At 40.9% G+C, this 22,885-nt stretch overlaps 1 protein-coding gene across 5 annotated transcripts in view; it reads right to left on the bottom strand.

The window, feature by feature from the left end:
* Nucleotides 1-22,885, bottom strand: part of LOC117391713 (dynamin-1-like protein) — a 41,883-nt gene that overhangs the window by 2,536 nt on the left and 16,462 nt on the right. Inside the window, exons 13-18 of one of the 5 annotated variants that reach the window (XM_055231758.1) lie at nt 21,317-21,409; nt 21,043-21,096; nt 13,795-13,866; nt 11,318-11,449; nt 11,128-11,237; nt 9,109-9,268 (exon numbers count right to left, since the gene is read on the bottom strand). In XM_055231758.1, the coding sequence (XP_055087733.1) occupies nt 9,109-9,268; nt 11,128-11,237; nt 11,318-11,449; nt 13,795-13,866; nt 21,043-21,096; nt 21,317-21,409 (621 nt within the window). Of the gene's footprint in view, nt 1-9,108; nt 9,269-11,127; nt 11,238-11,308; nt 11,450-13,794; nt 13,867-21,042; nt 21,097-21,316; nt 21,410-22,885 lie in introns of all 5 variants that reach the window. The other 4 variants (XM_055231757.1, XM_055231759.1, XM_033989608.2 and 1 more) reach the window with 4 other exon arrangements.

The raw sequence follows: 22,885 nt of genomic DNA, 5'->3' as shown, positions 1-22,885 counted from the left end.
CAATTTCAAAATTATTAACTGCTACCTATACTACCACAACTACTACTATTACTAACAACTATTAGCTATTTGTAATGCATGTGGGGAAAAATACACACATTGGAAAATAATTAAACTTTCAAACTTGTGGTTCTACAATAACCTATTTCCCAGTAAGGCTGCGTTCACACTTCCACAATCACCACATAAAATCTGATACAAAACTGCAATTAAACCCATAACTAAATCTGGAATAGACCAGGACTAAAATCAGACAAAGTGGTTCTACAATAACCTATACTGTCACCACTACTAGGCCTGTCATGATAAGAAATCGTGTAGCTTGATATATTGCTACAGAGAAATACTTATGACACTAATTAAGATTTCAATAACGCAAGATAATCCCCAAAAAACATTTTAAACAGACAGTTTCATTAACCCCTTAGAATTCCGGATCATTTTGGTAAAATTGCGTTTGTTCTGACCTCTCCAAATTAAAATGATAACCAGTATTGAACCCACAATAGTATATACACAAGTTTGGGGTCTTTGTAAAGGTAACACCCTATAGTTTTGCCCACAGGTGTCAGAATCACTGCAAGTATGTCTAAGCATTTATACACTTTGGAACACACATGAAAAATATTTTTTCTCATCCTGGCCTAAATGTTTTTGTTAAAATGAAGGTGTAGAAAGTTGCAGTAGGTAGGTGGGAACAAAAATGCATCATATCTCAACTGAAAATATTGTTGACCTCTCATATTTCAAATTTGAGGACAATATCTATAAAAATTAGATTTTTACACTCATTTTAGCATTAGCAAATTTTATTTTATTTATTTATTTAACCTTTATTTTACCAGGTAGGTCGGTTGAGAACCAATTCTCATTTTCAACGACGACCTGGCCAAGAAGCAGAAATTTCAAAATACAACAGAATAAAATCCATACAGGCAAAGACAAGACAAAACAACAACACTAAGACAGTTACTACGGTATTTTCCACTATTTACATATATACACATAGGTGAGCAGAGTATAAAAACAGAGTTAAAAACAAGTACATTGGTCACGTACTATAGATTTTATTGAGTTGATGAATGAAGCTATTGGTATCATAGTACTAAGTTTTAAAGTTTTTTGTAGATTGTTCTAGTCGTTGGGTGCAGCGAACTGAAATGATGATTGACCAAAGGATGTACGGACTCGTGGGGTGATCATGGTGATAATGTTACTGAAACGCAGGTTATATGTGTTATTAGAAATATTGATGAGTAAGCAAAGATAATGAGGGGTTTTACCAATTAATGTTTTATAGATGAATTTGTACCAATTTATTAATCTGCGGGAGTGAAGTGACAGCCAGTCAACCTGTGAGTACAGATGACAGTGATGGGTAGTGAAAGAGGCACCTGTGACAAAACGGATTGCTGAGTGATAAATGACATTAAGTTTATGGAGGAGAGTTTTTGATGCTGACCTGTAGATGATGTCACCGTAATCGAAGATAGGGAGAATTGTCATTTTGACAAGGGTGTGTTTTGCGGAATGGGTAAATGAGGATTTATTGCGATATAGAAAGCTGATTCTTGATTTGACTTTGGAAAGTAATGTGTTAATGTGAATGTCAAAAGAAAGTGTATTGTCAAGCCATATGCCTAAGTATATGTAAGAATTTACTAGTTGTAGATGTGTGCCGTCTAGGGATGAGATGTTGGCGTGGTAGGGAATCTGAGGTAAATTTCAGTTGAAAATCATATATTTCATTTTGGTTGTGTTTAAAAGAAGACGAAGGTTGGAAAAGGCATGTTGGAGACTGGTGAAACTGTTTTGTAAAGAGCGAAGGGCTGTGTTAAGGCACGGGCTGGATGTGTACAGAATGGTGTCGTCAGCGTATAAATGTATGTGGGAGGCGCCAGCAGCGGAAACTACGTTATTAATGTAGATTTTAAAAAGGGTTGGTCCTAGTATGGACCCTTGAGGAACCCCTGTGGTCAGGGTTAGGGGGTCAGAATGATGCCCCTCAGCTCGCACCAACTGAGTGCGTCCCGAGATGTAACTCCTAAACCATGCCAGGCACTTCTCTGAGAAGCCTATCTGCTGAAGTCTGCTGAGTAGGGTGTTGTGATCTACTGAATCAAAATCTAGTGTTTTAAGAAGGGACTTTTATCCAGATTTATCCAAACCTCTCTAAATGGAGACATTTGGAAAACATTTGGAAAAAATGCAATAACCTTTGAATGCTTCAACCCACAGACATCAATGAGGGCTCTACTGCCAGCTCACACTTAGAGGAATCTTTATCTGCACCCAGCTGCTCTATTACTGATTTAAATGTATATAGCATATCAAAACACAGTATAAAATATATATTTTTATATAAAATAGAGTCAAAACAAGTGGTATGGGCCAAAATAAATATATATTTCCAAACCACACACTGCAAACAGTAAACACACACACACTTCAAAATGTAAACAAACACACTGCAAACTGATTATGGCTTTTCTTCAGTGTGTCAGTTACTATAGCAGTCTCTTTGTTGCTGAAAGCACAGGGGTATATTACAGGTTAAACATTTCACTGGTGTTTTGGCATGTCACTTCTTGCACTTCAACCTGCCTTGTGTCTTGTCACTGCTCAGGTTGATGTGCACAAGATGATGATGCTTCTCCCTGCTTCCTTCTTCCTGCTGTGTTCTGATGGCTCCTGCCTCTACCATCTCCAAGACAAGAGTTTCTCTAAAGGCCTTTTGGTGCATATAGGGACTTTGCCCTTTGATCTACAGTGTCCTTTATAGAGAATGAAGACATTCACAATGGCAATGTCCACAAAATGGTAGAAAATGTCTTGTACCATTTGTTTGTTGTGTAAAACATCATAATAGCCGATGAGTGCATCTGATAGGTCAATGTTACCCATGTGCCTAAGGAAAAACACAAATGTGCATGGAAGCCATGATAACGGCTACACACGATAACCTTACCGATCAGGAACAGCATCCAATCCATCAAAGCATAAGGTCCTCCACTCCGGAGTCTACCATGAGATCTTCACTCGGTTCCATGAACCGTTCTGGGTCAAGGATTCCTATAGTATAACTTGTGCAAACATTCACAGTGACCTTAATCGCATACTTCCTTTGTTTTGCCAGTTTCGTCATGTTTAGAACGCAAAACTGCTGCAAATCTGCATAAAATTACACACGGATTTCTGTATCCACTCGGCTTTGTTTACGCACTCGTCAAGCTCCGTCTGTTTATGGAAAACCATGGCATGTGATACATAGTCGTGTTCCGCTGCTCATTGGCTGTAAAGGGAAAACATCACTAAATGTGTGTAATGTAATTGGTTGATTCTAGAAGGGGACAGAACCAGAGCCCTCAAAGGTAAGTGAAGTCCAAATCCACATTTCTGACTTTTCTGTAAAAAACAGCTTTCCTGTCTGCACTGTGGTGATTGCAGGTGAAAATGGTTTGCATATTTAGAAGCATGAGTGCCGTAGCTTTCATTTGATGTTTATATTGTTTGTGTGTATTACTGGATTTTCCAGACTATAAGTTGTCCTTTTTTTCATAGTTTGGCCGGGGGTGTGACTTATACTCAGATGCGACTTTTATGTGAAATTATTAAAATGTATAATTTCACGTCTTCGTTATTGTCACACTGAAGTGACACAGATCAATGGATTTAGTGATATGGAGTGAGATCATTTTATTGTTATTATTATAACTTACATTTAAAGATAAAATGTCTGTTCTTGGTCTTGGATTTTGTAAAATAAATTTCTCCCAAAAATGTGACTTATAGTCCAGTGCAACTTTATTGTTATCCATTTTTTTCACTGGCGTGACTTATATTCTGGAGAGAAGTATAGTCCGGAAACTACAGGACTCACTACATACTACTACGACTACTGATACTAGTATAATTTATGACTTAATAACTTACTGCTTAGAAAAGTGATAAGTTCATTTGTGAACTTAACTAAATTTTGCTATGGATTTTAAACTAGACATCGACTAATATTTTGGGCCGAATATTTTGGGGCCAATATTGACTATTTTCCTCATATTATGTTATGTTAATTTATGACTCCACCAGGGCTGCCCTTTGTCACTGGTTCTGTACACTGTATTTATGGACAGAATTTCTAGGAGCAGTGAGGGGCCGGAGGGGGTCCAGTTTGGGAACCACAGGATCTCATCACTGCTGTTTGCAGATGATGTTGTGCTGATGGCTTCTTCGAGCCAGTATTTACATCAGGCATTGGGGCAGTTTGCAGCCGAAATGGGCTTCCTCCGTAGGGTGGTCGGGCGAGGGGTGAGGAGCTCAGTCACATGGGAGGAGCTCTGAGTAGAGCCATTGCTCCTCCACGTCAAGAGGAGGCAGCTCAGCTGAGGTGGCTCAGGCATCTGTTCGGGATGTCTCCTCAACGCCTCCCTAGGGAGGTGTTTCGAGCATGTCCCACCGGGAGGAGGGCCCGGGGAAGACTCAGGACACACTGAAGGGACTACAGTGAGGCAAATAAGAACACCATTCCTACTGTGAAGCATGTCTTTATGCAGCCAACAATCTCAAATAGTTGCTTCTAATTTAGGATAATAAGTGGAGTAGAGGTGGACTTTTTACAGGTGGACTAACAGGTCTTTGAGGGTCAGAATTCTAGCTGATAGACAGGTGTTCCATGATGATCCAAGATGGCGCCACGTACGGTCGCCCTGGTGATTTGGTGCGCTGTGTGTTTTTTGTTTTTGTGTGTTTGTCCTGTGTTCGCGTGCTCTTACACCCGTGAAGAGCTCTTATCCATCAGAACTACCACTCCTGTCGATCTACTGCCGGTCTTTTTAGTTCCTGCAGTAGATTTTGTTCACTCTTTGGCCAAAAGAGTGAGACGCCGAAGACGAGGAAAGCGGGCAGGGGCCTTGGTGCGCCTCCGGAGACGCGGCGCTCGCACGCCCCTACCTGGAATTTTCCTGTCTAACGTTCGCTCACTCAGCAACAAGACGGACGAACTGGCGCTGCTGATGAGGAGAAACAAAGACTTCTCTTCCTCTTGCGTCTTATGCTTCACGGAGACATGGCTCAATAAGCGTATCCCGGACTGTGCGCTTCAACTGGAGGGATTCCAACTCCTCCGCGCGGACAGACAACGGGGACTCTCCGGGGGAAAGACGAAAGGTGGAGGTGTCTGTTTCTTCATCAACAACGCCTGGTGTACGGATGTGACTGTGATCTCCCAACACTGCTCTCCCGCCGTGGAATATATTTTCATTAACTGTAGGCCTTTCTACTCTCCACGTGAGTTCACTTCATTCATTCTGGCCGCTGTTTACATCCCTCCGTGCGCGGACACGCACAAGGCCCAGCGCGTGCTCGCGGAGCAGATTCTGGATGTGGAGCGAACCTTCCCGGACTCTTTACTGATCATCCTGGGGGATTTTAATAAAGGAAATCTGAGCCAGGAACTGCCCAAATATAAACAGTTTATTAAATGCCCGACGAGAGAGCAGAAGACGCTGGATCACTGTTACACAACAGTCAGTGGAGCCTACAGAGCCGTGCCCCGCGCTGCTCTAGGATTCTCTGATCACGTCATGGTTCACCTCATCCCTGCTTACAAACTGAAGGGTATGACAAATAATAAAGCTTCTGAGTTGCATTACAAATACATATATCAAAATTATTGAATGCATATTGATTGAATAAAGTTTCTTAGGTGCATCACATCTACATATATATCTTTTGACACTGAAATCATAGAAGTTTTGAATATTGTCATGTAACCACTATTTGTATACTGAATTCATGTATCCTTTGAATATTGTACTCTTTTGAAGGTCATCTAATGGGCACCATGTTCATGCTAAAGTTTGAACAATATGTACTAACACCAAAACTATTCACTCAGTATAATATTCCAATATTAAAGGAGGCATTGTAAGATGTGAGTTATGGGGGGCAGCCAATTCTTTGTAGAAACTCCTTTCACAGAGATAAGGCAGCCGGACGAGACCCAAGGCCGAAAAACAAACCGGTGCTGCCCGGAGAAGTGAACGAGGCTGGAAGGAGGAACCAAGACGTCAACCTACTCATCACAATATTTGCATATTCATGTTACATGTTACATTTTATCCTTTGGGGCCAGGGAAAAGCAGACAGACCGCCTGCTGCACAAACGAGGGATAGATCATTTTGACCCCGGGTACTGTATTAGATTGTAACTGTCAGGGGAATAAACTTTTGAGATTTGAACTGATCGAATCCAGTCGTCATTTTGATAGAACACGCCTAACAAAACAACGGCTGAAACTCTCCAAACCTGCTGTGAGGACTTCTAAGAAGTGGACCAGTGAGGCTGTGGAGGAGCTTCGCACGTGTTTGGACACTACAGACTGGGATGTGTTTAAGGCTGCCACAGACAGTTTGGATGAGTACACAGACACTGTGACGTCATACATTCAGTTCTGTGAGGACAGCATCATTCCATCATGCACCAGGGTGACTTTTAACAACGACAAACCCTGGTTCACACCCAGACTGAGACATTTGAGGAGGGAAAAGGAGATGGCTTTCAGGGCAGGAGATCGTGAAGGCTACAGGCGTTGCAAGTATGCGTTTAGCAAAGAGGTGGAAAAGGCTAAAGCGAAGTACAATACACGTCTGGAGCAGCAATTCTCCACCAACGACTCTGCTTCTGTCTGGAGAGGGCTTAGGCAAATCACCAACTACAGGCCCAAAGCCCCTCCCGCCGTGGACAACAAACAACTAGCAGAAAAGTTAAACGGCTTTTATGCGAGGTTTGAAGTTTCACACCCCTCCCCCTCCTCCCCCACCATCATGGACATTACCTCCAAACCAACCTCGGACCCCCCCTCCTCCCCCACTGCCCTCACAGTTGTGGAGCAGGACGTGACTAAGCTTTTCAGGAAGCAGAATCCCCGTAAGGCCGCGGGCCCAGATGGTGTCTCTCCTTCCACCCTTAGACACTGTGCTGAGGAACTGGCTCCTGTCTTCACAGACATTTTTAACACCTCCCTGGAGTCATGTCACGTCCCAGCCTGCTTCAAGCTGTCCATCATTGTCCCCGTCCCCAAGAAGCCCAGGATCACTGGACTTAATGACTACAGACCTGTGGCGCTGACGTCTGTAGTCATGAAGTCATTTGAGCGCCTGGTCCAGCACCACCTCAAGTCCTTCACCTCCCCCCTCCTGGACCCTCTGCAGTTTGCCTACAGAGCCAATCGGTCTGTGGACGACGCCATTAACCTGGCCCTTCACTTCATCCTCCAGCATCTGGACTCCCCGGGAACCTACGCCAGGATCCTGTTTGTGGACTTCAGCTCTGCATTCAACACCATCCTCCCTGCTCTGCTCCAGGACAAGCTCGCTCAGCTCAACGTGCCTGACTCCACCTGCAGGTGGATCACTGACTTCCTGACAGACAGGAGACAGCGCGTGCGGCTGGGGAAGAATGTCTCGGACACTCGGACTATCAGCACAGGATCTCCACAGGGCTGTGTACTTTCTCCCCTGCTCTTCTCCCTGTACACCAACTGCTGCACCTCCAGCCACGACTCCGTCAAACTGGTTAAGTTTGCGGATGACACCACCCTCATCGGACTCATCTCGGACAGCGATGAGTCTGCCTACAGGAGGGAGGTGGACCGGCTGGTGTCCTGGTGCAGCAGCAACAACCTGGAGCTCAACGCCCAGAAGACAGTGGAGATGATCGTGGACTTCAGGAAAGTCACAGCCCCCCTGCCTCCCCTCACCCTGACGAACTCCCCCATCACCACTGTGGACTCTTTCCGCTTCCTGGGCACCTGCATCACCCAGGATCTCAAGTGGGAGCCGACCATCAGCTCCCTCATCAAGAAAGCCCAGCAGAGGATGTTCCACCTGCGGCAGCTGAGGAAACGCAAGCTGCCGGTCCAGATGATGGTGCAGTTTTACACTTCCATCATTGAGTCCATCCTCACCTCCTCCATCACTGTGTGGTTCGCTGGGGCCACTGCCAGGGACAGACAGAGACTGCAGCGCATTGTGCGCTCTGCTGAGAAGGTGATTGGCTGCAGCCTTCCATCTATACAGGACCTGTACGTCTCCAGGACTCGGGGGCGAGCAGGCCGTATAGCAGCTGACACCTCTCACCCTGGACATGGACTATTTGAGCCACTTCCCTCTGGCAGGAGGCTACGGTCCATTGGGACCAGAACCTCTCGCCATAAGAACAGTTTCTTCCCCTCTGCAGTTTGTCTCATGAACACTTTATAATATCTGCACTATACTGGACACTTTATAACACCGGTCACTTTAATAAGCCACTTTGCACTGTTCTGATGCTGCTGTTGTACATATTTTCTCCCTTTAAGTATTTCATTTGATTTTTTTAAGCATATCTTTTTAACTTTGTGCATGCCCTTATTTGTATTTGTATTTGTATTTATTCAGTGTGTTTATGTTGCACTTTTTCACCGCATCAAGTTCCTAGTTTGTGAACTGTGTTCACAGACTATGGCAATAAAAGTCTTCTGATTCTGATTCAAATACTTATTTGCAGCAGTAACATACAAATAAATTATTTTTAAAATCCTACAATATGATTTCCAGATTTATTTTTAGATTATGTCTCTCACAGTGGACATGCACCTAAGATGAGCCCTCCATGATTTCTAAGCGGGATAACTTGCAAAATCACAGGGTGTTAAAATATTTATTTGCCTCACTGTATGTCTCTTGTCTGGCCTGGGAACGCCTTGGGGTCCCACCAGAGGAGCTGGAGGACGTGTCTGCGGTGAGGGAAATCTGGGAGTCCTTGCTTAGACTGTTGTTCCTGCGACCCACCCCGGATAAGCAGAAGAAAATGGATGGATGGATGGATAATTTATGACAAACTGACCTTTTTTTTACCACAAATCTTTAAGAGTGCCGTGTATCACATTTAGTGCAGTTGTCTCTTTGTAAGTGTCAAAATAAATCTTTGTGTGCATGTTCTAGGCGAATCAACCAAAAGCAAAATATCAGCCGATATGCTAAAAAGTCCAAATAATCAGCCCGATATATTGGCAAACTGATATAATGGTCTATCTCTACTCTATATTATTAGACCATCCCTGTACAAACCTGTAACATGTCTGCAGCCTCTTTGCGTCTCTGTGCCATGTCTTCCGATTCTGTTAGGAGGTCGTTGAGGAGCCCGGACTTGTACAACTGTCCCACCAGCTCACTCTGAAGACTATCCTTCACATGGTTGACCAAAAAGTGCATCACAGCTTTTGGCACACTGCACACAAGAACACAGGGACAAATCATGATTAGTATTATTGTTACCCTGCAGTGATCCATAATGGCCGATTTGATTATTTTTGTGTGGTTCTTGCCCCATTGTCTCCTTTTCACGTTCTGATCTGTATACCTTTTATGTTACATTTACAATTCAACCTGTATAGATGAGCTGGAAGAAATGCCATCATAACAACACATGACCTTTACTAACAAGGATGCAGAAGGCAACCTATGATTTGAGAAACCATCGCACTGGTCTGTTTAAAAGCACATCCGTCTTCTTCCACTTATCGAGGGCCTAGTTGCAGGCAGCAATTTAAGCAGTGACTTTTCCCTCATGTATCCAGATTAAGCCTTTATTTTCTCTAGATATAGACTTAAATAATTGCTTCAAATAATGTTATTATTCTATTAATTGCCCTAATAACTGTAAGTAAAACCCATATGTAAGGGTCAAAAGCAGCACTCTGGTTGACGGCACTTGGGCAGTCCACCCCAGTGTAACTTCCATGTCTGAAAAAAGCTGTTCTAAAGCCAGGCATACACCCAACAATTACTGAATGTAGATATTAATAATTTGCTAAGGCTTTGTGAGAACTAGGAACTTGTTAGATTTAAATTTAAATTCATCCGTCATCCTTTCCTAGTTTAAAAATTAGGTCACAAAAGCTGCCTATCAAACTTTTGAGACCTTGTGCCCACCCTGAGTGAGAGAAAGAGCAGCTGGTTCAGAACACAAAGGCAAGATAGCCAACTGATTTCTACAGATGGAGAGACTGGAGAGTGAGCTGCCAGGTGGCTCAACTGTACTCTATGTACTCCTGCTAATGCCAAAGCTTTGGAAGAGTGGCTATAATGTACAATCACAGGAGAATGCAATATTGAATCTGCCAATATGAAGTTTGTGGATTGTCACTAATTATGTTTTAAGTTTTATTCACTGGAAAACTGAATGCAAAATGAAATATAAAGTCAGCCAACATAAAGTGATTTTTTAATAGTAGGCTGAAAGGAGGTGAGTTTCACTGAGGTAAACAATTTGCTTGTAAATGTGGTGTGTGGGTAAGTGTTGTGGGTGGTCAGAAATGGTGCATACTAACGGTTTTGCTTTTGCCAAAAAAAGTGACCTTTCCAGAATAATTTTTAAATTGTCATAAAATGCTGTATAGTACATAGACTGTATATATAAATGGATATAGATAACCTGCTAGCCACTGCATTCCAAATAAGAAGTGAACATTCTGGCCAAGGTTGCTCCTGCAATCAGCAAGTTTGATTGACAGCATAGCTAAGCATCTGCTCCCTGCTAAACCAGTGGTGCGGGTGGGAAGGGGCATTACCTTCGACTTCCTCACTCCAGATTGGCTCTTTGGTTGCTATGATAACCTCTATAACTCAATGTGCTTGATTTAGCTGGAGCTTAACGCTGTGGGTGGTGTCACACTGTCTTTGTCCACTTCTTTATACAGTGTATGGTATATGAGAACTATAAGACCTCATGGTGTTAAATAAAGTGATGTCATGAAGCTGCAGTTAAATTAACGGCTACTTTTCACCTTTAGTTTAGTAGAGATTGGCCATTTCAGGGCTGAAATTATCCAAATGATCCAAATGATACTGAAGGTGTATGGAGTTTAAAAACACAATGGAGTGCTTCCTGTATTACCACATGACATCATAAGGTGGAACAGAGTGTTTTCAGTTTGAAAGAAGAACTCAGACTAAATATGGACCATTTGTGTGTTTAAACATGAGTGAATGAAACAAAACAACTCCAGGTATGTTTGTGATGAGGAAACAAGCCTATAGCATAGATAAAAAATATCATAATATGGACACTTTAAATGTTGGTTGTACCTGTCTTGAATGTTCTTGCGCACAATCAGGAAGTAGGACTTGATGAGCCGTTCAATTACCTCACAGTCTCTCTGCTCACGCGAAGACAGCTTCCGGGCAACTGGCACAGGCTAAACCACAGACACATTTTAATGAGTGTACTACATTAATTATTTAGGCAGCACTCGTTACGCAGATTTACATTAGTTACCACATCAAGTAGGTTGACAGCTCCTTTGAGGGGACTCCCGGGACCTGAGCTTGGGGCATCTTCTCCCTTCTTCAGCATCCCTCTCCAGTTCCCAGTGCCGTCCTGTTCAGGCTGGGGTCCGACTGCTGGGGCCTAAATTTGACAGACAAAGTCAGAAATATAAAACAATAACTACCAGAAAGAAAACAATGAATATTCAGGCTAACAACGGGTGGTAGCTAGGAATGAATGCATAGGGAAACCAAATGTAGAATGTAGTACACTGAGAATAAGAATGTACAAAAGCTACAGGCAAAGTATAGAACTGGGACTGAATTATAGCAAATTGGCATTTGGATTGGGGGGGGGGGGGGGGGGGGGGGTTGAATGTTCCAAGACAAAAAAAATAAATGTGGAGAAAAAAGTAGCTACAGACTCTGTATTGGCATTATACTATAGCACATTAGCATTCAGTTAAATATATAATGGAAATGTGTTGGGATACTATTTAAGGGCTGGAAAAATAACCAAAGTGTTCTAATTATTTTGAATTATGTGCTAACAATCTGACAAGGAATGTTTGCATGTTCTAAGATTGAAAAAATGAATAAATAAGTAGCTACAGGCTCAGTATTGCACCAGGACTATTGCAAGTTACCATTCAGTTAAGACATAAGAAATATAGGTGAAAAATTATTTAGCAAAACAAAACATCTATTGTAATTATTTTGAATTATGTGCTAACAACTTGTTGGGGAATTTCTGAAATGTTCCAAGACAATAAACGTGGAAGAAAAAGTAGCTACAACTTCCGTATTAGCATTATACTACAGCAAATTAGCATTAAGTTAAATGCTTGATGAAAATTTGTTGGGCTACTATAATATTTAAGGGCTGCAAAATAATCAAACAGTTGTAATTATTTTGAACTATGTGCTATCAATCTGAGAAGAAATGTTTGCATGTTCTAAGATTAAAAATATGAAGAAATAAGTAGCTACGGGCACAGTACAGCACCTAGACTATAGAAAATGAGCATTCAGTTAAGTGAAAAATTATATAGCAAAACAATAAAATAGTTGTAACTATTTTGAAGTATGTGCCAACAACTTGATGGAAAATTTTTGAAAGTTCCAAGACAATAAATGTGGAGAAATAAGTAGCTACAGGCATAGTATTGGCATTCTACTATAGCGAATTAGCATACAGTTAAACACATAGTGGAAATTGGTTGGGCTAATATAATATTTAAGGGCTAAATAAAATAATCAAACAGCTATAATTATTCTGAATTGTGTACTAACAATCTGACAAGGAACATTTTCATGTTCTAAGATTAAAAATTCTAAGAAATATATAGCTACAGGCACACTATTTCAAAATAGCATTTAGTTAAACAGTAGAAATCATTGAGCTGTTTTAAAGTAAATTGGCTACAAATTATTTTAAAAATTAATATAATAATAAGAAAATAATAAGAAAAACAAAGTAATTAAAACTAAAATATTTTTTCAATGACAGTTGTATTAGCTATATAATACTACAAAGGCACTAGTTACAGAAACACAGTAGTAGGGAGGGAGTTTGAACACATTTGTCTTAAATTGTGCACTTACAGCCCATAGAGGCTTGGATAGCAAGCAATTGTCCTGCTATCCATAAATCCTTGAATAAAAAGAACATGAGAGAGTTTTGAAAAGAAAATATGATCAGAGGGGATATTCTGCTTGCAAGGAAGTAGGGTTGAACTTGAATTTGAATAATCTCAATTATTAAAGCCTGCATTTATTTAGATAACAGAATCCTTTGCAAAAAACAAACACTTGATAACCCCATAGTTTAATTTTCTAGAAAAAAATAAAACTCTTTATTAGTTTATTAGTTTGGCAATAAACATTTCAATAATCTCTCAAATGTTAAATCACTAAGTAACTTTTCTGATGTAGGACCCTTCATCTGCTTGACTCTATGCTATAGCTTTGCCTGAAATGTGCCAAAGACAAACTTATCTATTTCCATGGAGACAAGCAGGTGACACCACAAGTTACAAGTCAAATCTGAGAATAGCCGACCTCCTCACAATAAGAATGCATGTTTTAAAACATTTTTTTTTTTAAACAAGCAAGTGGCACACTCCTCACCAGAAAAGTTACCTAGTGAACCTGGATCTACACTGTGAACTAAATCCTTTGGTAATATTTGGTAATATAAATTCCTAAACGCATTAGTTAGAATAGTGCAAATATTACAATCAAACTATATTTTTCTTTTTTCAAAATTGAACAGCCTTAACAGGGAAAATCAGTAAACAAAATGCAGAAGGTGTTTGTGTTTTTAATGCAAGTCCACGCAGGCTGGAAGGAAGCAAAACAAGATGTGAGCAGAGATCATGCCAACACACCAGTAACCCATGCATCTATCCATCCACCCATCCACCCCCAACCCTAGCAGCAGTAGCCAGTAGGCTTGATCCAGGGAGCTGCAGCCTACGTGCCCACCTTGGCCCCTACCATGTCTGCTCCAGCCACAGGGGGCTCGCCAGGGACCACAGCTGGGCCTTTGCCAACAGACTAGCAGAAAAATGAGAAGGAATGGGGAAAAAGAAGACAAAAAACACCCTCTGAGAAGAAATGTGGAGAGAGAAAAAGCGGCTGGTGCTCAATTTGGAGAGGTTAAGGTGAAAGTGTGGCTAAGCAGTGGAACAGCTTTGGATTAAATTGTTTTGTCTACAATTGTTTTGAATTTTATGTTTTAAATATTTGAATCTTTAATGTTTAAATATTTTCAATAGTTTAGTTTTTGTTTTGATTTTGTCATGCTAGTTTTCTTTTGTTAATTAATTTTTGTTAATTACAAAAAATAAAAATTATTTATTGCTTCCTGCTTCTGAAGAGTGCAGATGCAAACCTTGCTTGCTCCTGCTGCTTCCTCCTTACTTTGCTTTTTAATCATTTTTACCTTTTCCATTGCTGGGAGATTTGTTTAGTTATGATTTTCTCTTAAGTAAACCAAGACTTAAACCATTTTTGACAACATTTTTGACAAGCCACCAACATGTCCGGGGGAAGAGACAAAAGGAATTCTTTCTGCGAACGCTGTCGGAACTATCAACAACAAATTAATGAGCTACAAGCACGGATATTTGTTTTAGAATCTGAAAAAGGACTTCACCGAACGCTCACTGTGACTTCCAGTGGTAAGCAGCCTACAGTTACTTTCAGAGAAGAGAGTGAAAAAACTGCTATTTTCAACTTAAACCTGAGTGATACGGTGTCTTTTCCAAAACTATGTAAAGACAAGAATTTCAAGCAAACGCGACAAGAGGCAATGCTAATATAGTTATATCACCCAAAATACAACTTAAAGATTTTTACCACTGTCACAGACTGATGTTGATGTTAATATACAAATGGAAAATGGATTTTTGTCGCAAAACAAGAGCAATGAAGTTGGCAAAAGAGTGGCGGCAGACAGGTGGTCTGTGCCAAACGTCAAGGTCAGAGATATGCTGCTGCTAGGAGACGGTGCTATCAGAGATGTGACTCACAGAGGAATCCAAACTTGCTCGTACCCCAGTCACACTGTCTGAGATTACAAAACTCCTCCCAAAAGTTTTGTCAACATACCAAGGACCTAAACAGCTGATTGTGCACGTGGGTGCAGTTGACACCGGAATGAATCAGACTGAAATCTTAAAAAAGAATTTCATTGAATTATTTGAGGAGCTTGATAAAGTGGCGGTTAAGACTTTCATCAGTGGACCTCTTCCTAGCATAGACAGAAGGAAGATGAACAAATTTACCCGGCTGTTTCAGCTGAACACATGGCTGTTCAACAGGTGTGCGGTCAGAGGACTGCACTACATAGAGAACTTTGATCTATTCTGGAAATGAGAGGACCTGTTCAAGGGAAATGGCCTGCACCTGAGCAGAGGTGGAGTGAGAGCGCTGACGGATAACCTCCTCCACGCTCTGAGGCACCGGCCTGAACAGGGTCCTGGGCCAGTAAGAGAAAAGAGGAATGAGAGAAGCATTCCTGCTGCACTAACCAGAGACTGAGCCAATGTGTCAGCACCACCAGCAGCACCACAACTACAACCACCACCTCCCCCAGCGAAGGAGTCACCACTAGCAGCACAACCATCTCCTCCAGCAAAAGAGTCATCACCAGCACCACAACCATCTCCCCCAGCGAAGGACTCAGCAGCACCAGCAGAACAAATCACCATCACCGCCACCTTCAAAAGTGAAGGATGAATCTCCAGTGTCACTTCCCCCAGTGCCCACATCACAGGCCTTGAACCGGTCTGTGACAACCCCAGCAGAGGTTTCAGTCGCAGCAGCACCCACATCACCTCCCCTGCCCACAGACCAGCCCTGGGACCCCTTTGCTAAATCTACTAGGCTCCCCTAGTACCTAATACCTAATACACCTAATATGGCGCAATCGAGACTTCTGGCATCAACTATGCTGAACTCTTCCCTGTACCCACCTATCCCCCCTCGTCCTTCACCCAAACTCCCCCCTACTCTGCCTCCTTGACCTTCACCTGGTCCCTCACCCTCACCCAAACTCCCCCCCTGCTCCTCTTTGGCGCTCACCTGGTCCCTCACCCAAACTCCCCCCAGCTCGCCCTTCCCTGCCCTCCCCCAGAGCTGTTATCAACAAGAGCTAGGACACATAGGGCCTCTGCTGTCTCAGGACATACAGTCATGATAAAAATAATATCATGCTGAGGCCTTGTGATGGAGTTATATCTACAGTTACACCACGTAAACTGATTAACAGAAGGACAGTTAGACTGTCCAATCAGAGAAATTTAGTTCACATTCCCTGTAAGATGATAACATCCAGTCCTACTGAAACTAATCTGAAACTTGCTGTGCTCAATGTCAGATCTTGATTTAACAAGTCCTTTTTAATTAATGATTTTATTTCCTCTATTAATCTTGATTCTATGTTTTTAACTGAAACATGGCTCAACAAAAACACAGGTAATGCAATTCTAGTGGAATCAACTCCACCCAACCTCAAATTTGAATCTGAAACACGACTAAACAAAAAAGGTGGAGGTGTGTGTGCATTTTTTAGAGATAATTTAGTTACTCACAGATTGTCATTTGGGGTGTTTTCATCTTTTGAGTATGTTTCATTTAAAATGGAGCTAAAGCAATCCCCCTCCATACTCTAGTTAGTCATATACAAACCTCCCCAGCACTGTGAGTTTTATTGATGATTTTACTGAGATGCTTTCAGTCATATGCACAGACTTTGATGGTTTAGTCATTACAGGTGATTTTAATATACATGTGGATAATGTGTTTGACAGAAACGCTAAAGAGCTCCGTTCTGTCCTTGAAACCTTTGGTCTGACTCAGCATGTCAGCGAGCCCACCCACAACAGTGGACACACTCTGGACCTGCTTATTACAAAAGGAGTAAATATTTCAAATGTCAATGTGGTGGATGTTGCTCTGTCTGATCATTTCTGTGTCTTTTTTGACCTGTCTGTTATTCCCAAACCAGAGGCTGGTCCTGCAGTTGTTCGAAGGAGACACATAAATGATAAAACAGGTGCACTGTTCATGGAAATGATACACTTTGAAAATGCCTCATGTTCTAATGTTGATGATTTCTTGAACTCTGTAACTTCGAGTGTTTTGAATGTTCTGGACACCATTGCCCCGATGAAGGTTAAAATGGTTAAAGATAAGTAGAAAGCACCATGGGGGAATGATGACTCGGTCAGGGCACAGAAAAGGGAGTGCCGGAGGGCCGCGCGGGAATGGCGCAAGTCAAAGCTCCAGGTTCATTATGACATTTACAGAGAAAAAATGCACATGCACAGAACAAGGCAAAGGTATTTTTCTGACATTATTGGAAGTTGTAATAACAACTCTCGTGTCCTGTTTGCAACGGTAAACAGATTAACAAACCCCCCAGCTCCACTGACGTTAGAACTAATTTCCACATCTAAGTGCAATGAGTTTGCAGTATTCTTTAATGACAAGGTTCAGGGCATTAAAAATGCCATAAATTCCACAACGCAAATAACACCTCAGCAGCCACCTAGACACTTAGAGCTGACTCACTTTGCACCTGTAACTGACAAAACTATCCAACAGATGGTCACCAGTCTGAGTTCATCTACATGCTGCATCGATGTGTTACCCACTAAATTTCAAAAGTCTGTGCTCAACAGTTTGCTATCACCACTCACTGTCATAGTTAATAAGTCACTTCAATCTGGAACATCCCCAAGCACTTTGAAAACTGCGGTTATCAAGCCTCTCCTAAAGAAGAGCAGTCTTGATGCCACAATATTGAACAATTACCGACCAATCTCAAATCTGCGTTTTTTAGGCAAAGTCCTCGAAAAAGTTGTTTACCAACAGTTTATTAACTTCCTCGAAATTAACAACTCCTTTGAGGTTTTCCAATCAGGTTTTAGACCCCACCACAGCCCTGAAACTGCTCTTATCAAGGTGACAAATGACATCAGCCTGAACACTGATGCAGGCAAAGTCTCAGTCTTGATCCTGTTAGATCTGAGTGCTGCCTTTGACACTGTTGATCATGGGTTCCTCTTAGAGAGACTAGAAGACTGGGTGGGCATCTCTGGTACGGCACTAAACTGGTTCAAGTCCTATTTAGAAAACAGGGAGTACTTTGTTGAAATTGGAAAATGTATATCAGATAAAATGTCCCTGACCTGTGGGGTGCCCCAGGGTTCAATCCTGGGACCCCTGCTGTTCAATCTCTACATGCTGCCGTTAGGCCAGTTAATACGCAGCAATAATGTGTCCTACCACAACTATGCAGATGACACTCAGATCTATGTCTCACTGGCAACAGGTGAATATGGACCAGTGGATTCACTCTGCCACTGCATCCAACATATCAGTGTGTGGATGCAAAACAACTTTCTTGTGCTAAACTCAAACAAGACTGAAGTCATCATCTTTGGCCTGCAGAAACATAGAGAAAGTGTCAGCAGTCACCTCCAGTCTCTCTCTCTAAAACCTTCAACTCAGGCAAAAAATCTAGGGGTAATAATGGACTCAGACTTGAACTTTAACAGCCACATCAAATCAATAACATCTGCAGCTTTTTACCACCTAAAGAACATTGCAAAAATCAAAGGTATACTGTCAAAGCCAGACTTAGAGAGACTTATCCATGCATTTGTCTCCAGTAGGTTAGACTACTGTAACGGCCTGCTCACTGGCCTCTCCAAACGAGCCTTAACACAGCTGCAGTCCATCCAGAACGCTGCTGCTCGGGTCCTGACTAGAACCAGGAAGTACGAGCACATAAGTCCTGTGCTCAGGTCTCTGCACTGGCTTCCTGTAGCTCAAAGAATAGACTTTAAAGCAGCTCTGCTTGTGTATAAATCTCTCCATGGCCTAGGTCCAAAGTACATCTCCGGACATGTTAGTGTCATATGAACCATCTCGCACACTGAGGACTTCAGGGACCGGCCTTCTGCTGGTGCCCAGAGTCAGGACTAAACATGGGGAATCAGCATTTAAGTTTTATGCAACTAAAACCTGGAACAGTCTTCCTGAAGATGTGAGACAAGCCTCTACTTTGACAATGTTTAAATCCAGGCTCAAAATGGTTCTGTTCAGCTGTGCATAAGACTGAAAGGTTTTTATTCTGCACTCTTCTCTTTTAATGGTAAATTTGTTTGTTTGTTTGTTTATTATTTAATGAAGGGACAATGCATATTAAGAACAGAGGCATGGGGAACGAATCCCACACCTGTAAATATGCAGGATTATAGCCAGTGCTAATTTTCATCCTTTGTCCCTTGCTAGAAAAAAGAAAAAACCCCAGCCACACCACAGCTTATAAAAACAATAAGTACAAAATACAAACCCTCTTTCATATCTTAAAACTCATCCATAGACCACTGCCCTCAGATCACCAGATCTCTCTCAAACTTACATTCATTAAGTACATACATTCACAATACAGTCCACTCGTACACCACATCTACCTATAATCACAGCCTACACCTTAATAAGCTAAACATTATACATTCATGAGAAATTACATTTGCAATTCTATATACAGTACATGTACAATAATGTCTTGTGCAGACAAAAACACAGCATTACCACTAAAATCCATTCAAGTTAGTGATTATGTGGACAAGTTTGATTGTCTAACAGCCATGACTTGAGTTGTTCTGAAAATGAGCTGAGAGTGGGCAGCTCACGTATTGTTACTGGGATAGTATTCCAAGTTTGTGAAGCTCGAAAAGAGAAAACATTCTGTCCAAAAGTGCTTTTTCTAGATGGAATCATACAGTCACCTCTGGAACCTGCTCTTGTAGATCTAATTTGACGTTTTTTTTTGACAAACTCTTGCAGAACTGTAGGAGCCAACCCGTGCAGAATCTTATACACAAGTGTGCAGTCTGCCAGTTTGATCATATTGTCATAACCTAATATGTTATGTTGTTTTAGAATTAAACAATGATGATATGACTTTGGTTTTGGCCTGTTTATAAACCGTTTCAACAGGTTTCAGAGTGGTCTTACATGCTGAAGTCCAGCTTGTCATACAGTACATCATATGAGGAACAATCATTGCATTAAAGTATAGTTTAGAAGCATCCAGTGTTAAATTAGCTCTAATATGTCTAAAATTTGACAGATTAAATTTCATTTTGTTAACTATTTTTTTAACATGCTGTTTGAAATTAAGTTTTGAGTCAATCATTACTCCAAGATATTTAAATTCATTAACAGTTTCAATTATTGTTCCATTTATCAATACAGGAGGATTATCATCATAAACGGCATTCTTAGAAAAGAACATACAAACCGTTTTAGATACATTTATGATGATTATGTGTGATTTGTGATGTTTTGATTTGTGTGATTTTAATGTCTTTCTTATTCTGTAGAGCACTTTGAATTACCTTGTGTACAAATTGTGCTATACAAATAAACTTGCCTTGCCTTGCCTATTTAACGTCAGATTAAAGCAACTGTAACTGTGGCATGTCTACTGCATGGTTCCATGGACAGTTAAAACCATATTTTGTAATATTCTCCATGGAGATAAGATACATTTAATGCCATAACGTGGAATATTATAGCCAAAGGAACAACATTTCCATGGAAACAAGCAGGGAACATGGATATTGGCTTCCAAATACTGATCCAGCTGATATCCTGGCTGGACATGTAAATTGATGTAACAAGACTATTAATTGGTGATAATCAGCCCAGAAAGTCTCATATTGTTTAGACTTTTATTTACACAAAGCTGTTTTGTAGTTACTTGAGAGATAACAGCCACATAAGTCCAGTTTTTTCTCATTTCATTTTTGTTTTAAGAAATAATATGTTGTTTTCAATCTCACTGCACTGGTTTCGGTTGATATCAGGTATCAGCTGATCCTTAAAGCTATCCCTAGCTACATGGTAGATTTTTTAAAAAGGCTCAGGTTAAAGTGTACTTGTACACTGGAGTAAATTTGGTTTGCCGTTATTAAGAGGTATCAAACGTACTTCAGGATGTGCACACAATCAATGAATACAGACATAATGACAAGATAAGAGCTTTTAGTTGGACCAAGTCACCAATATCTCTCAAAATGTCTCTTTTTTTTATAAGGTCAAAGTTCCCCAATAGGAACTATCATGATCATTTAGTGATTATCTCACAAGCCCTCTTTATACTAAGCACATGGGAAGTCTGTCTTATTTAATATATATGTGAATCTTTACCTTATCCCTGGGGACAGAAGCAGGCAGCTCCCTCATCCTGTTCCTCCTCTGCTCCTGCTCACCACATAAAAACAGATATTAAACGCATTCATGGTTTTACCCAAAGTGCCAAACCTTATCCACTGGACATTAAAAAGGAAAACAAAATTAAAGTTTTTAATTTTTTATAACAATACTAAATTCCCATGCAAGATTTGGTTAAATATTTCCATATAAAAGTAAGGTTAAATGCGTGCTAAAATGTTAGATTACATACTGAGGTGCTAATACATACCTCTATATTGTTATTCATAACTCCGCAGGCATCTGCAAAGTCTGGATGCTTTGTGTTGATGTAGGCAAGCTCTATGGCTACTAAGTTATGGACCTAGAACAAGAACGCAACATGTTGACCTTGCAGAATAAAATTACTCTTTATAAATTTAAATAGGTAACACTTTATATTGACTCCATTTAAAACCTTAAGAAAGCATGAAGACAGACCTATATTACGAAAAATTTACTCTTGTGAGCTTTAACCCATGTTATAATGCTGTAACTTCATCAAAAATATTCCTGGAGTAGTGTTTTGTTTCACATGTGTTTGAGTGACCATTTATTATTAGTCTCTCTACATTTCCGAAGCTGAAAATACTGTGCTCTACCTTGTGATGTCATGAATGTCATGAAACATAGTCGTTTTCAAGTTACCCTTTGTTCAGTAGAGATCAGCAATTCTAATGCTGAAATTTTTTTGAAAACACATTAATGAACACTTTTAAATCTGAATATGTAAATATTATAGCCAATGTGGCTAATTTCCATCTTTAGTCCTACAGCAGGTTGATGTAAAACAGTTTACAGAACAGAGAAAAGAGCAGCAACAATCATACAAATGCAAATGTAACACACCACTGCACTCAAAATACAAACAACATACTCTGTACATACTTATAGAACAGTTCATTTGAAGTTAGTTAAAAGTTAAAACAATAACCCCTTAAAATAAAATGTAATTTTGTTATATGGTGCAATATTTGAATTCTAGTAAAGTCATATGGAGTTTAAAAACACTCTTCATGACATTCCACATGACATCACGAGGTAGAACTGAGTGTTCTCTGTTTGAAAGAACAACGCAGCCTAAATATGCAGGGCTTGTGAGTTAAACATGTGTGAACAAACAAAACTCCACGTATGTTAGTCATGAAGAAACATTATAACAAAGATCAGAAAACAGTTCAATATGGCCCCCTAATTCATAATAAACAAATCGCTTATCAAGAATGATTCAGGTTTAGTAACTACTTTCTCAAGGGATTAGGGTTCAGGTAGTTACTAAAGGCACTGCACCTGATTTTTACTCTTTTAAAAATGTGAAAAACTGAAATTCATTTTAAATGGTTTGCAAAATTATTGCTCACTTAACTTATGCATTCGGAGCATACTAATTATTCACTGCGATGAATTTATAAGGTCTTTTCACAAGTCTCAGAGACCATCTAGTGCCAACAACACCATGCTAACGCACACTTCCTGATTATCTAACAATGAACCACTTGATAATTAGAGACACGCAGCAGAGATATTTTGACCTCAAGAGCTGCTTTTACAATATATCTGTAATGGGGCAAGACAAATTTTGCTCAAATACATCCATCCATTTTCTTCCGCTTATCCGGGGCCGGGTCGCGGGGGCAGCAGTCTAAGCAGGGACTCCCAAACTTCCCTCACCCCAGACACGTCCTCCAGCTCCTCCGGTGGGATCCCAAGGCGTTCCCAGGCCAGCCGAGAGACATAGTCCCTCCAGCGTGTCCTGGGTCTTCCCCGGGGTCTCCTCCCGGTGGAACATGCCCAGAACACC

This window comes from Periophthalmus magnuspinnatus, chromosome 23, assembly GCF_009829125.3.
Source record: "Periophthalmus magnuspinnatus isolate fPerMag1 chromosome 23, fPerMag1.2.pri, whole genome shotgun sequence".
NCBI lineage: Eukaryota > Metazoa > Chordata > Actinopteri > Gobiiformes > Gobiidae > Periophthalmus > Periophthalmus magnuspinnatus.
This window is presented reverse-complemented; position numbering and strand designations above follow the sequence as displayed.